At 36.8% G+C, this 15,000-nt stretch overlaps 1 protein-coding gene across 3 annotated transcripts in view; it reads right to left on the bottom strand.

Annotated features, from left to right (window-relative positions):
- Nucleotides 1-3,524: 3,524 nt before the first annotated feature.
- Nucleotides 3,525-15,000, bottom strand: part of LOC144960147 (angiotensin-converting enzyme-like) — a 56,469-nt gene continuing 44,993 nt past the window's right edge. For all 3 annotated transcript variants that reach the window (XM_078893134.1, XM_078893136.1, XM_078893135.1), the window contains exons 12-16: nt 13,428-13,572; nt 12,520-12,618; nt 11,327-11,449; nt 9,007-9,161; nt 3,525-4,815 (exon numbers count right to left, since the gene is read on the bottom strand). In XM_078893134.1, the coding sequence (XP_078749260.1) occupies nt 4,787-4,815; nt 9,007-9,161; nt 11,327-11,449; nt 12,520-12,618; nt 13,428-13,572 (551 nt within the window). In that variant the 3' untranslated portion in view covers nt 3,525-4,786. The remainder of the gene's footprint in view (nt 4,816-9,006; nt 9,162-11,326; nt 11,450-12,519; nt 12,619-13,427; nt 13,573-15,000) is intronic.

Here is a 15,000-nt window from a genome sequence, read left to right on the forward strand (position 1 = left end):
AATAATGACGTCAAAATGCCAGTCGTATTTTTGGGTTTCAGTGTCAGGCTATAACATAAGGATGGCTACGACCTCACACGGTGGGACGCATTTTTGTGATCTGTCTCCAAGACCAACCACAAGCTTTCATTTCTCGATACTCCTCCTCCAGGTTTCCAGCGGGCGGCCCCTTCTTTTCGTTTCCTGGGGGGTCCGGTCGTAGCCATCGTAATGTTATAGCCTGATACTGAAATCCAAAAGGACTGGCAGTTTGACGTCATTATTTGTTTTTTGCACCGTCTGGTGAGTTGTCGTTAGCAGAGCTCATGGAAACAAGCTATTTCATTGGTTGAACTATTGAATTCACAATTTCTTTTCTTTTGTGGCAAAAGACTGGCATTTTGACGTCATTTTTTGGTCAGTATCAGGCCATAACTTAACGATGACCACGGTCCGGTCCACCTGAGGGCTATCTTGGGAATGGCACACAAATCCATTCTGAGGACATGCCCAATCCATTTCCACCGTCTCCTCTCCACATGCCCAATCCATTTCCACCGTCTCCTCTCCACATGCCCAATCCATTTCCACCGTCTCCTCTCCACAGCTTCAGATTCTGGTTGGTTCAATTTGTGTCAATTTTTGCCAGTTCTTTGTTTGAAATTACTTTTGGCGAATTTCATTTCGTTTAATTTCTTTTTTTTTTTCTCCGACATCACCGTGTGATTTAGAGTGATCTCAATTCTCGTTTCATACAATTCTAGTCGCCCGTTAGTTGCCCTTTTTCTACCACTCTCACAATGTCCATCACTACCAATAGCAGCTAATCACAAATTCACACCTTAGTTAAAAAACAAAGCAAAAAAAAAAAAAAAAACAAAAAAAAAAAAAAAACAAAACAAAAAAAAACAAAAAAAAAAAAACAAAAAAAAAAAAACAAAAAAAAAAAAACAAAACAACAACAACAAAAAAAAAAACCCTAACAAACTGGAGCTTTAAATGAAGTAGTATCCACTAAACGTGCCCGATGCGTTATACACGGGGTCTCAAGCCATCAGCAACATTTAACATGTATGACGAGACATGACGCCTTTTGGGCAATGTTACACATTTTTACGGACATAGACAACGCTCGCTGTTAATAGCCAGGTACTCATTGACAGAATGTGAGTATATATTATAGTCCCTTCCAAGGACTCAACTATGAGCTGTTTAGAACGGGTCTCGAATCCTGAACCCTCTGATCCGAAGGAAAATCATACCACTAGACCATATAGCCGTGTCAGGTGTCACGTGCCTTACCCATGGTCAAAAACCCGATGTCAGGGATATTTCATCTGTCTGATCATTTACCACGCCAAAAATAAAATCGCTTGATTTTGATGATGAGTTACAGACGAATTAACTTAGCGTTTTGCCACGGTTTATTTGGCATTTTAAAGGAAAACGTCCTGGTCACGGTTAGAAACCACACCTAAAGTGGCCAGGAATGTTGACAGAAAGACTTTTGGGTTTTCCTGCGTGGCAAACAAAATCAGGTGGACAATGTGAGCGGTCTTAACCAGTTCACCACTGCCTTTCTTTAGACAGACGGGTATTTATAAATTTGGCCAGAAAACTCGTCCTTCAAATATCGATCGCATTTAAATGACTCTCATCTTGGCTAAAAACTATCAAACCTGAGACCTTGCGAGAACTTCCTTAATTCTAATGTTTGAGAGATTGTTTGCCAAAATGAGGGTCATTCGTTTGAAGGACGAGTTTTCTGGCCAAATTTTTAATTACGAGAGATAAAGAACTGAACTGAAAACAGTCTATAGATAGAATGAAGATCCGGAAACACACGAACCAACACATAAAAAACTATTTGTAACCTTGAACGATCATATATATTATGCGCTTGGCGAAGAAGCGCACAACATTGCCATCCAGAAGTATAACGGACCAACACACAAAACAATGTGTAACCATGAACGTTTATAGTCTGGTTAATGCCGTTGAGTGAGAATTACTCATAAACATGGATGGCAAAAAAATGGACTCAAGAAATAAACATCGACCCCTCGAATGAGAAAAAGCCAACTGCGGACAATATGCCGACTGACGACATGGAGATCATCGAAACATATGTATCGGCCAAAATTATTTGACTCACTTTATTTAAATTATATATATATATATATATATATATATATTATATATATATATATATATATATATATATATATATTGATGTCACTCAGATTTTTGTTATTGCCTTCAGCCAGCCATTTTTATGAGTAGTTCTCATTAATTTCTATAAATCAGACTATAAACATTTAAGGTTACACATAGTCTTTTGTGATGGTTCGTCACGTCCGACTGGCGAAATGTTGTGAGCTTTTTGGCTGAGCGCAATGCATCAATTGCTATAGAGCCTTGCGTTTATATGTATGTATGTATGTATGTATGTATGTATATATATATATATATATATATATATATATATATATATATATATATATATATTTATATATGTGTGTGTGTGTGTGTGTGTGTGAGTGTTGGTGGGTATATGCAGGTACGAGAGCGCTCTATAATGTTGGTTAGAGCATATAAAATGAAATAAGGTTACTTACATTTTTTATTTTTGCCTATACAATTGTTTCGATGACTTTAATCTCGTCAGGACTGTCGAGATGTAAAACGTCGACACAATTGTATCGGCAAAACAAACGTGAGTGACCTTATAATATATATATATATATATATATATATATATATATATATATATATATATATATATATATATATTGAGAGAGAGAGAGAGAGAGAGAGAGAGAGAGAGAGAGAGAGAGAGAGAGAGGGGGGGGGGGGCGATGTGGCCAAGTGGTTAAGGCATTGTACTCTGGCCCGGAAGGTTCCGGGTTTGAGCCCCTTTTCAGGCATTTTCATTTTTTTCCTTGAGCAAGATTATTAACCCCCAATTTGCTCACTTGAACAACATGGGTGATTCCTTGTTTGATGAATTATCAATATTCATTCGTGGAATGCCTTGACGACGATGTCTTATGATGTCGTGGAGGAATGGCACAATATATATAAAAAACTATCGCCCTATCTCTAATCTTCCTTTTCTCTCTAAAATCGTGGAAAATCTTGTTTTTAAACATTTACTGTCTCATCTTGAAAATATTTGGCTAAAAGGTCCTGGGTTTGAGTCTCGCGCTCGGCGCATAGTTGAGTCCTCGGAAAAGGCTCTTTACTCACATTCTCTCACCGTACTTAGGTGTAAAATGAGTACCTGGTCGTTAACAGCGCTGTCTTTGTAATATCGCCTAACAGGCGTTATGTCCCTTCCTACATGTTTAATGTTGCTGTTGACCAGGGACCCCTTGTAAAGCGCTTTGAGCACGTTTAGTGGATATTGCACTATATAAAAGCTCAATATTATATATATATATATATATATATGTGTGTGTGTGTGTGTGGGTGTGTGTGTGTGTGCGTGTGTATGTGTGCATGTGCTTGTGTGTGTTTGTTACGTAAATAAAAGCATACAACACTTTTTTAAAATGCAATTTAAATCGTTCTTTTATTTATACTTTTACTGTTTGACAAAAAAAAAATGGTTATTTCTTGTAAAGGAAGTTGTGAATCCAGAAAAAAATGTTGGAAGGAAAAGCCGAGGTTCTGTCAGGAAATCCAAACTAAAGGTCCCAAAATGTGACATTGCAAATGGAAATAAGTCGTAGAGGGTAGCTGGGATTGATGTATCAAATCATTACAAATATAAGACGACGTTTTGGTTTTTGCCCTTGCTTAGGATACAGATAAAAAAAATCCGCAGGAAATAATGAGAGATAAGGCTTATAAGACATACAATTAAACAATGGCATTAATAGGGAGACAGTAAGACAGAAAGAAAAAGGCTTCGTGTAGATGATACAAACAACCAACTACCCAACACGTAGGAGAGAGGTCAAAGGGGAAAGCTATGGGCGGATAGAGCTGTAGATATGCAGATATATAACTAGATAGATAGATGGATAAATAGATAGATAGATAGATAAATAGATAGATAGATAAATAGATAGATAGATATATAGATATATAGATGGATAGATAGATAGATAGATGAGGAAGAGAGAGATAGAGAGAGAGAGAGAGAGGGAAAGAGAGAGAGAGGGAGAGAGAGAGGGAAAGAGAGAGAGAGAAAGAGAGAGAAGAGGAGAGAGGAGGAGAGAGAGAGAGAGAGAGAGAGAAGAGGAGAGAAGAGAGGAAGAGGAGAGAGAGAAGAGAGAGAGAGAGAGAGAAGGAGAGAGAAGGAGAGGAGAGAAGAGAGAGAGAGAGAAGGAGAAGAGAGAAGAGAAGAGAGAGAGAGAGGGGAGAGAAGAGAGAGAGAGAGAAGAGAGAGAAGAGAGAGGGAGATGAGAAGATAATGAGAGGAGGAGTAGAATGGACCAGAGAGAACAGAATGAGGGGAGGAAATCAATGCAGAGGAGGTTAATGGCACAAATACATGAAGACGGGAGACATCATCAGACAGGTCATCACAAATAGAACCCACTCCCCCCCTCCCCCCTCCCCCCCCCCCTCTATCAATGACCCAAATTAATTTTCGACACTTCAGTCAAGTTACCCGATATAGATTTGGTACATCCGTTGGAAATTTTGCACCACAGTTTCTAATCTTTTAAGAATTATTTCCCTTTCCTTTCAGAAAAAAATGGAGCCTTCGATTAAAAGGTCTTGATCAAATTATATTTGGACCTAAATTGTTTTGTTTTGTTTTCCGGTCAGTTCTTCCACCGAATCAGGCCTGGGTCTAGGCGGTCCGAGGTTTTCGACAGTTCTCTGTAGACAATAGGGATACAAAATACAAAGATTATTTGATGTTTGTCAAAATTGACATTGATGTGTGTCACAATTTACATTGATGTGTTTCATTATTTACATCGATGTGTGTCACTTTTTACATTGATGTGTCACAATTTACATTGGTGTGTGCAAATGTTTACATCGATGTGGCACTTTTTACATTGACGCGAGTCATTATTTAAATGGATGTGTTTCATTATTTACATCGTTGTGTGTCATTATTTACATTGATTGTTTCATTATTTGCATTGATGTGTTTCATTATTTACATCGTTGTGTTTCATTATTTACATCGTTGTGTGTCATTATTTACATTGATGTGTTTCATTATTTACATTGATGTGTTTCATTATTTACTTCGATATGTTTCACTATTCTCATTCATGTGTGGCACTATTTACATTGATGGCCATATAAATAAAGGCAAAAACACAAAATCTATTTTTATCAAATGTGGTGAAGGCCTTCTTGATATAGCTCAAGATAGAATCTTTTAATACTTGAAGATTTGGTCAAGCCTTTGATCTCAGTTTTTTAATGCAGTATAAATATCGGAACAAGTGTCTATGTAAAAAAACAGAGACATGAAAGCAAGAAAGAAAAATACAATCTCAAAAAAGTTAGTCTGCCCCTACTGGGGATCGAACCTCTGTCCTCCTGATGACCTGTAATATTCGCTACTCCTATCCGCGCGATTTTTAAGTCAGAAGGAGTCTTTTTCCTCAAAATATCGGTCTTTTAAAACTGCATTCTATTTTTATAATCATGGACCGTTTAACTGCCGCCGACAGAAACCAAGCGACTGGCATGTGAAGAGCAGGTTTGCCGGCAACTCGGGCTGCAAATCGTTTTGGCTGTTTAACTTTCTCCTAACAGCTATTTTTAGAATTTTACCCTAAACTTCACAACCACCCAACACAAAAATAGATTTTTCAAACAGATTAGCAACGAGTATATTCAATATCTTGTTCAGATAAATGAGCTCCGCAGCACAGTGTCGAGTTTTTATGGCTATGACTATAACAAAATGAAATCAGAATAAGAAAATTGTTGACTGCATCGTAACGAATGTGACGATTTTCCTATGGGTGGTCAGGAGAGAGTTAAAGTGAATAATAACATGACTTTTGATTAAGATGAACGAAAGAGGCACGATTGAATTCCATGGAAAACGTTCTAAACGTAACTCAACTCCACAGCAATATGAGCTCATGATCTCATACAACAGAATCCATTTGTGACCCACCGTATCAGAGCGGTAGTATGTCGGAATCCACTCGGTAAAGGAAATTGAATTCATAGCCACAAATATCCAACTTGGGTTTAATTTCTGTACGTCATCGTGGAGTATAAAGACTAGTTCTTACATTGCAAAAACTTCTAAGCTCCAATTTCTCATCATTCTATCTCTAAATTCACTTTTTGGGGTCTGAATCATCCCGACATAATATCGTTTTGACACGGAGGGTCACATTTCTACCAACTTTGAACCTTGCTGCCAAACCAATATTTCCAAGAACACTGTTCGGAGTTGGTTTAAATAAGGTGGTTTGATTTGTTCAACTCATCATAGGGCATATCAGTCATCAGAGGCGCACAAGGGACGCCGTCTTGAGTGAGTCAACGCTGGTATTCTCTATGTACTTTTCAGGGATGAAAGTCGCTTTTTGTTTCATTTAGAGAGGACAACGAAAGATGTGTAGGGAAAAGAAAGAAACAGCCGTTTGAAAATCTGAAAATTCGGGAAATTATACCTACTACTACTACTACTACTACTACTACTACTACTACTACTACTACTACTACTACTACTACTACTACTACTACTACTACTACTATTACTACTACTACTGCTACTAATACTATCTACTACTTCTACTACTACTACTACTACTACTACTACTACTACTACTACTACTACTACTACTACTACTACATACTACTACTACTACATACTACTACTACTACTACTACTACTACTACTACTACTACTACTACTACTTACTACTACTACTACTACTACTACTACTACTACTACTACTACTACTACTACTACTACTACTACTACTATACTACTATATATAATAATAATAATAATAATAATAATAATAATAATAATAATAATAATAATAATAATAATAATAATAATAATAATAATAATAATAATAATAATAATAATAATAATAATAAAGTACTTTATTCGTCCACCATAATATGGTGACGGTAGTGTCATGACGAGGGGTTGAATAAATGACGATTCAAAAACGAAACTTAAACCTCAATTGATAGACGGAAACGTAATTACACAACGCTTTGTTGACGATAATCTTCTGCCTTTCTTATGAGAAAACAAACATCTAACCCTCTGTGAGCACAAATAATGCACGTGACCCACACTGCACATATAACCGACGAGTTTTGTACCAAAAAATAAAGATTGAAAGTCATGACCAGTTGAGACGTAAATTACACGGAGCACGCGTAGGACATGTTAGGACGAGACGTGCATGAGCTTGAAAAATATGAGCTTTTTATATAGCGCAATATCCACTAAATGTGCTCAAAGCGCTTTACAAGGTGTCCCTGGCCAACAGCGACATTTAACATTTAGGACGGGACATGACGACTGTTAGGCGATGTAACTTTTTTTTTCGAACATAGACAACGCTGTAAACGGCCAGGTATTCATTTTACGGTGAGTACGGTGAGAGAATGTGAGTAAAGAGTCTTTTCCAAGGACTCAACTATGCGTCGAGCGAAGCTCGAAACCAGGTCCTTCCGATCCGAAAGCGAGTGTCATACCACTAGACCACATAGCCACGTCCCGTGTATATTAGGGACGACATTTGAAATCTGAACGGTTTGCGGAGAGCACTGGTGAAATAATGGGAGGCAATAGGATTCAATAGTCGTAACGTCACTTCCTTCCTAATGACGCATGGTAACTTAGTAACACTGGCTCTAAACTATCGAAACAATGGCGGACGCCCATATGAAATATTTCTCCGGCGAGCATAAAAACGTTTCCAGAGGAAAAAAAAAAACATAAATTTGATCATGTTTTGGCTTTTACACATTCTGATCAAAAGGCATATGAAAAGGGAATGTTAAGTTCTAGCCAGCATGAAGAATAAAAAGTAAAGATTTTCTTTGTTTAGAACCAAGATGGCCGCCGTTGCCGGGCTGCGTGACATCAGACTACTGAATCCAATTGCACAAGAAAACATTGGGAAACATCATTCAATGGGGTGACGTGATCAGACTACATGGGGTCAATCGGAAGCTACACGAGCTTTTAATGAGCGGAACAGTCCTACTCATCTTTGAAAACCTGATCCTGTATGCTTTTGAAGTCTTCGTTTTGAGGATGACTTTTGTTTTCAAAGACATGATTGCTTTGTACCAAATTGATTATAACAATATTTTTACATTAATGAACTTGTATTGAATTACTCTTTTTTGTGATCTGCAAAACAATTGAGTTCATAAATAGTCTTGAAAGCTATTACTGGTCAAACAGCGTTGCGTTAATTGATTGTGGCGACAAGTATATGTCGAAGAAAGAATCGGATCAAACTATAACAAAGTTCGACCTTTTAGCTTTATAAAACGACAAAAGATAAAAAGTACGAAACAAAAGCTTCCAGTTTTGTGCCCTCAAAAGTAACCGGGATATCTAAAATTATACTGTTTTCCATTTCGTCTCATTGTGAGAAGAGGGCGTGTCTAAAGGTTTAGCTTGTGTCAAAATTACGCTATTTTTTATCGTCATTTTTGTTTGATGCAACTCAAAAATTTATTTCAAAGGTCTCTTAACAATTAAACACAGTTTTTATAACTTTTGCTGCTTTTTACCATTTTCCAACCTATTGCTGTGGTCGTCTCCAAAATGCTCATTCCCACAAACATTGAATATCCACATCTCGGCATTTTATATTTTATGCAAACTTTGAAGAATCATATCTTTTGTTTTTATCATTTGATTTTTACTGATCTCGGTATCATTCTAATCAGAACGAAACGGTTTATGTAGCTTTTTTACATTTTAAGATTGGGTAGGAGTGCCTACTATTTTAATCTATTTTTAATAATGGAAAAGCCTTGGAAATTATGGCTAAAACAACCAGGGTGATGGATTAGAACACAGAGAACTGGATAAAGAAATACCTGTCCAGCCGAAATCTTTTCCATTTTCAGCCTTCAAATACTCGAGTAACGGTTTGAAGTAATCCAGTAACGGCTGAGCGTCCATTTTCTTGTTTCCAGTGACGACCTTCATTGCTTCAGGCCAGGGTTTGGACGATCCTAATTGAAACATCTTCCTGTACATTAGGATCACAAAGCCATGTGGAAATATTAGATAAAATATTACTACGATAACCAAGTGGTTAGGTTCTAACACTATAATATAAAAGACAGATTGCAGTGAGTTAGGGCTGTCACTGGATGATTTGGTGATCAAGCCTGATGAGGGTTTGTTTTAGGGGAAGGGTCAGCAGCCTTGTTTCCAAGGATGACAATCCATATAAAACATCTCACTAATTTGAATGTCATCGTGTTATTTCTGAGAGGGAGATGAATTTAGCATGAATGACATTTCTCGATACACAAATAATATTGAATAGACACGATAGACCCAAATAATAATAATAATAATAATAATAATAATAATAATAATAATAATAATAATAATAATAATAATAATAATAATAATAATAATGATAATAATAATGATAATAATAATGATAATAATAATAATATAAATAATAATAATAATAATAATAATAATAATAATAATAATAATAATAATAATAATAATCATAATAATAATAATAAATAATAATAATAATAATAATAATAATAATAATAATAATAATAATAATAATAATAATAATAATAATAATAATAATAATAGTAATAATAATAATAATAATAATAATAATAATAATAATAATAATAATAATAATAATAATAATAATAATAATAATAATAATAATAATAATAAACATATCCATCCTTTTCGGAAATTGCCCAACAGACGTGGCAAAGGAACGAGATGGATTAAAGTATTGACATTAAAAATACACATATCTAAATAATTAAATAACCTATACATACATAAAACTAAATTAAATAAGAATGTCGAAGAAAATAGATGTGAGAAAATGATGTTGTTAAAGTATAGATAATGTATGATGGATAGACCAAGAACGAATCTCTCCGATTGGGTCCTGTCCAACCATTGTGATGGTGCATGGACCAAGAACGAATCTCTCCGATTGGGTCCAACCATTTCGATGGTGGATAGACCAAGAACGAGTCTCTCGGATTGGGTCCTGTCCAACCATTGTGATGGTGGATAGACCAAGAACGACTCTCTCCGATTGGGTCCTGTCCAGCCATTGTGATGGTGCATGGACAAAGAACGATTCTCTCCGATTTGGTCCTGTCCAACCATTGTGATGGTGCATTGACCAAGAACGATTCTCTCTGATTGGGTCCTGTCCAACCATTGTGATGGTGCGTGGACCAAGAACGACTCTCTCCGATTGGGTCCTGTCCAGTCATTGTGATGGTGCGTGGACCAAGAACGACTCTCTCCGATTGGGTCCTGTCCAGTCATTGTGATGGTGCATGGACCAAGAACGATTCTCTCCGATTGGGTCCTGTCCAGTCATTGTGATGGTGCATGGACCAAGAACGATTCTCTCCGATTGGGTCCTGTCCAACCATTGTGATGGTGCATGGACCAAGAACGATTCTCTCCGATTGGGTCCAACCATTGTGATGGTGCGTGGACCAAGAACGACTCTCTCCGATTGGGTCCTGTCCAGTCATTGTGATGGTGCATGGACCAAGAACGATTCTCTCCGATTGGGTCCTGTCCAACCATTGTGATTTTATCAACTGTGTTGGCTAGGTGCAATCCTTCCCAATTTATTTTCAAAATTCTATTTACATTACAAAACCATTATAAAAGTTTGTTTCTATAATTAGCTTCGTATTTTCATCAATTAGTTCTCTCTAAAATCTATTTATTTATGCATGTTTACATGGTGCTATATCTACATTATTTATATATTTATACATTCAAGTCTACTTTTCATCAACCTGGGTTGGCTATGTTCAATCCTTTACAATCCTTTTTTCAAAATTCTAATTACATTATAAATCCATTATTACAACTCTACTCTACTTTCATGTCCAATTTTTATGGCACTGCTTGTAACTGCTGTATATCTTATGGATATTTTGATTTATTTTAATATATTTGATGTTTATATTGCGTTTAATTAGCTACGTAATTTCATCAATTACTTCATGACAGTGCATAAATCTGTGCTTATATAACGATGAATGATGTATAACATTATGATAATTTCCATTCAGGATCAATAACGTATATCTTATTTTATCTTATCTTAGAACAATACGATTGGCCTGTGGTTAGAGTCAGAGGTGGGAGATGCTTCTAATGGACACTCACTTTAAAATATCACCGGCAGCTTTACTGTTATAAACGTCACAGCGGTGAAGGTCTCCCGTGTGGCCTGCAGCGTGACATAATGCCTTGTGGAATTGAAATTGGTAGATGACGCTTAGGAAATACCTAGTGAAAAGAAATATTTACCAATCATTTTTTTTTATAAACCAAAGAAAAAGATTGAGCAGTTATATAGCGCAATATCAACTAAACATGCTCAACAGAACGACTTATCATCTAGCACGAGACATGACACCTGTTAGGCTATATTACAATTATTTCCGACAGAGACGAGGCTGTTAACGGCCAGGTACTCATTTTACACATGGTTGGGGTGAGAAAATGTAAGTAAGGAGCCGTTTCCAAGGACTCAACGATGCACTGCTCAGAGTGGGATTTCGATCACGTGCGTCATATCACATGACTACATAACTACACAAAGTGAGTAAAAAATAATCTCAAAACCAAAAATAAGAATAGGAAAACAAAAGAAAGAAAACAATATTCCTAAGGTTTCTGTCCGGTGATAGTTCACAAATCTATTTCATTTATTTTCCTTCTTGAACATATTTTGATTCAAAAGGTACTTTATTATCAATTCTTAACAATCAATTTACATCATCTGGTTGGCAAAGAAATTGATACCATGTTGATACAATTAGAGATTAGTACCATGTTGATACAGTTGGCGATTGGTATCATGCTGAGAATGGTTCCATGTTGAGACAGTTAGAGATTAGTACTATGTTGAGACAGTTAGAGATTGGTATCATGTTGAGACACTAAGATCATTGTCTTTACCCAAATGTTAGGTTTTTAAAAGACGTACATTCAGTCTTAAGCATATAGGTCACCGTGACATCACACCGTTTTGAAGCGTCAGGTCACATATGACAGATTCGAGAAAACGTGAAAGAGGAAATTCGTTGTCACACGAAATACATTGTTCTAAATTATAAAATACACGATACATAAAGACATTCGTTGTCACATGAAATATATTGTCCCAATGCACATGAGACTTACAATACAGAGAATATGGGAAATTCGTTGTTACATGAAATTTAATATTGTCCAACAAAACACGTTAAATATAATTTACCCGTCTAATACGTAACAAAAGCAAATTTTTTTAAAAAATCGTATCGAAACGTGCATCAATTTGTCATCCAAACATATAATAGCAGTAGCATTACCTGATGTATGGTTCATTCGATGAAATGTGATACAACTTTCCTATATCAAAATCCGATTCCGATCGACTGACAGGTGGAGAAATGCCTTGGTATTTACGTCTGGGAATTGAAAAAAAATTAGTAATTCTGAATAATAGGGCCAATACCACCTGAGTTTATGCCACATTTAACAAACTATAAAATTGCTCGTTACCATCGGAATAGGACGACAATCTGTGACATGGTTCTTTCAACTGATTATGATAGACCCAGTCATCCATACATTGCTGGGTGGAAAGATAAAAATCCTTAATGAAATTGATACTGGACTGGTTCCGTATGCATCGTGTTGCCTTAAACATGTCACTTCGCTCAAGCTCACATTGCAACATTCTACTAAAGCGCTAATCCAGTGTGTCAATGGAGAAAACCCACAAGAAAATGTGACCATTGTCTATGAATATAGAGAAATTTAACATATTTCTATAACATACCACTAAGGTTTGCCATGATAACAATATTCGTGATAAAGGTCAAAATGACCAACTGAAGGCATGTAATGTGTTAATTGAACCACAAACCCGATACACTTTGGTTAGGAGACAAAGACCATTCCAGTCAATAACGTTTTTTTGAAAGGCCATCATGAATCATCATGATACACATTGTTGTTGTTGTTGTTGTTATCATCATCATCATCATCATCATCATCATCATCATCATCATCATCATCATCATCATCATCATCATCATCATCATCGTCATCATCATCCTTATTAAAACAGCACATAATTAACCCTGATTATCCGACTTGCAAACAGGCACATGTCCGGTTTTGCCGAACTTTCGTCGAAGGATCGAGATGCACTACTCACAACATTGTGGGAAAGTGGGGACAACAAGAATATAACAATATCAGACAACCATACCTCAGGGCCCACCACTGTTTGTTGTAGTTTTCTGGCGTCGTCTTACCACTGAACACTCGACCACGCCACAAATCAACGATGTAGCCATAGGGGAGAAAAGCTACTGTTGTCATGGCCATTCTCATCAAGGAATTGATGTCAGTCTCTATGGAAACGTGTAAATAAACAATGTTCAGCAAAATGAAAATGAATTCAAACAACTTTTATTCATGTTAAGCGTCTATCTCGAAAATAGAGAAGGATAGCTCAAGTGCTTGTCACATTACTTGTGTCTAAATTCTCTTCTAAGCTACATCATCATCATCATCATTTCCATCCTTTTTTTTCACCCTGGGTCACCGTATAGGCCACACACAAACAGTTTCAATCCTTCTCTATCATCATCATTGCCTTTTTCACCCTGGGTCATCGTATAGGCCACAGGCAAACAGTTTCCATCCTTCTCTGTCCTGAGTTAATTTTTAAAAAATCTCGTTCCATGTCTTATCACTTCTCTGTATATCGGCTTCTTTAATTCTTCTCCATGTTCCTCGTGGCCTTCTCCTTGATTTTCTGCCTTGAGGGTTCCAGTCCAATACTTTGTTATAGTGGAGTTATTCTTTCTAAGGGTGTGTCCAATCCACCTCCATCGTCTTCTTCCTATTTCCTCTCCCAATGGTTTCTGCGGTATTCTTTTCTATACTTCTTCATTTCTTATTCTATCCAAATTAAATTATTTCATAACACACATTTTATTTTTCATAGGAAGGCAAACTGGTGTTGCTCCATGCTCATAAAATGTTAGCTTTGAATGCTGAAGCAGCTAATAATTTAGGAGACTAAGCGTTATTCATTAATTTTCCTTACAACTAAAGCAGGAAATGATTTTCAAACGATTCTATTTGCTTTTCGGCTAACGTCTAGATAAACCGTTTATTCCATTGGAATAGCTCTTAAAACGGATGAATACAGGCCAATAGGTTATTCACCCCCCCCCCAAGAACATGACTAGACGACATCAAGAGCTAGACGATATCAAGAGCTGGACGACATCAACAGCTAGACGACGTCAACCGTTAGACGACATCAACAGCTAGACGACATCAACAGCTAGACGATATCAACAGCTAGACGATATCGTCAGCTAGACGACATCAACAGCCAGAAGACATCAACAGCTGGACGACATCGACAGCGAGACGATATCCACAGCTAGACGACAAATTCAGCTAGACGACAAGAACAGCTGGACGACATCAACAGTTAGAGGACATCAACAGCTAGACGACATCAACAGCTAGACAACATCAACAGCTAGACGACATCAACTGCTAGACGAGATCAACAGCTAGACGTCATCTTCAGCTAGACAACATCAACAGCTAGACGACATCAACTGCTAGACAATATCAACAGCTAGACGACATCAACAGATAGACGACATATTCAGCTAGACGACATCAACAGCTAGACGACAAGAACATCTAGACGACATCAAGAGCAAGAAGACATCAACTACTAGACGAAATGAACTGCTAGACGATATCAACAGCTAGACGACATCAGCGGCTAGACGACATCAACAGCTAGACGA

The sequence above is a fragment of the Berghia stephanieae genome, chromosome 14 (genome assembly GCF_034508935.2).
Source record: "Berghia stephanieae isolate SIO BIC M18660-M18661 chromosome 14, UCSD_Bste_1.3, whole genome shotgun sequence".
NCBI lineage: Eukaryota > Metazoa > Mollusca > Gastropoda > Nudibranchia > Aeolidiidae > Berghia > Berghia stephanieae.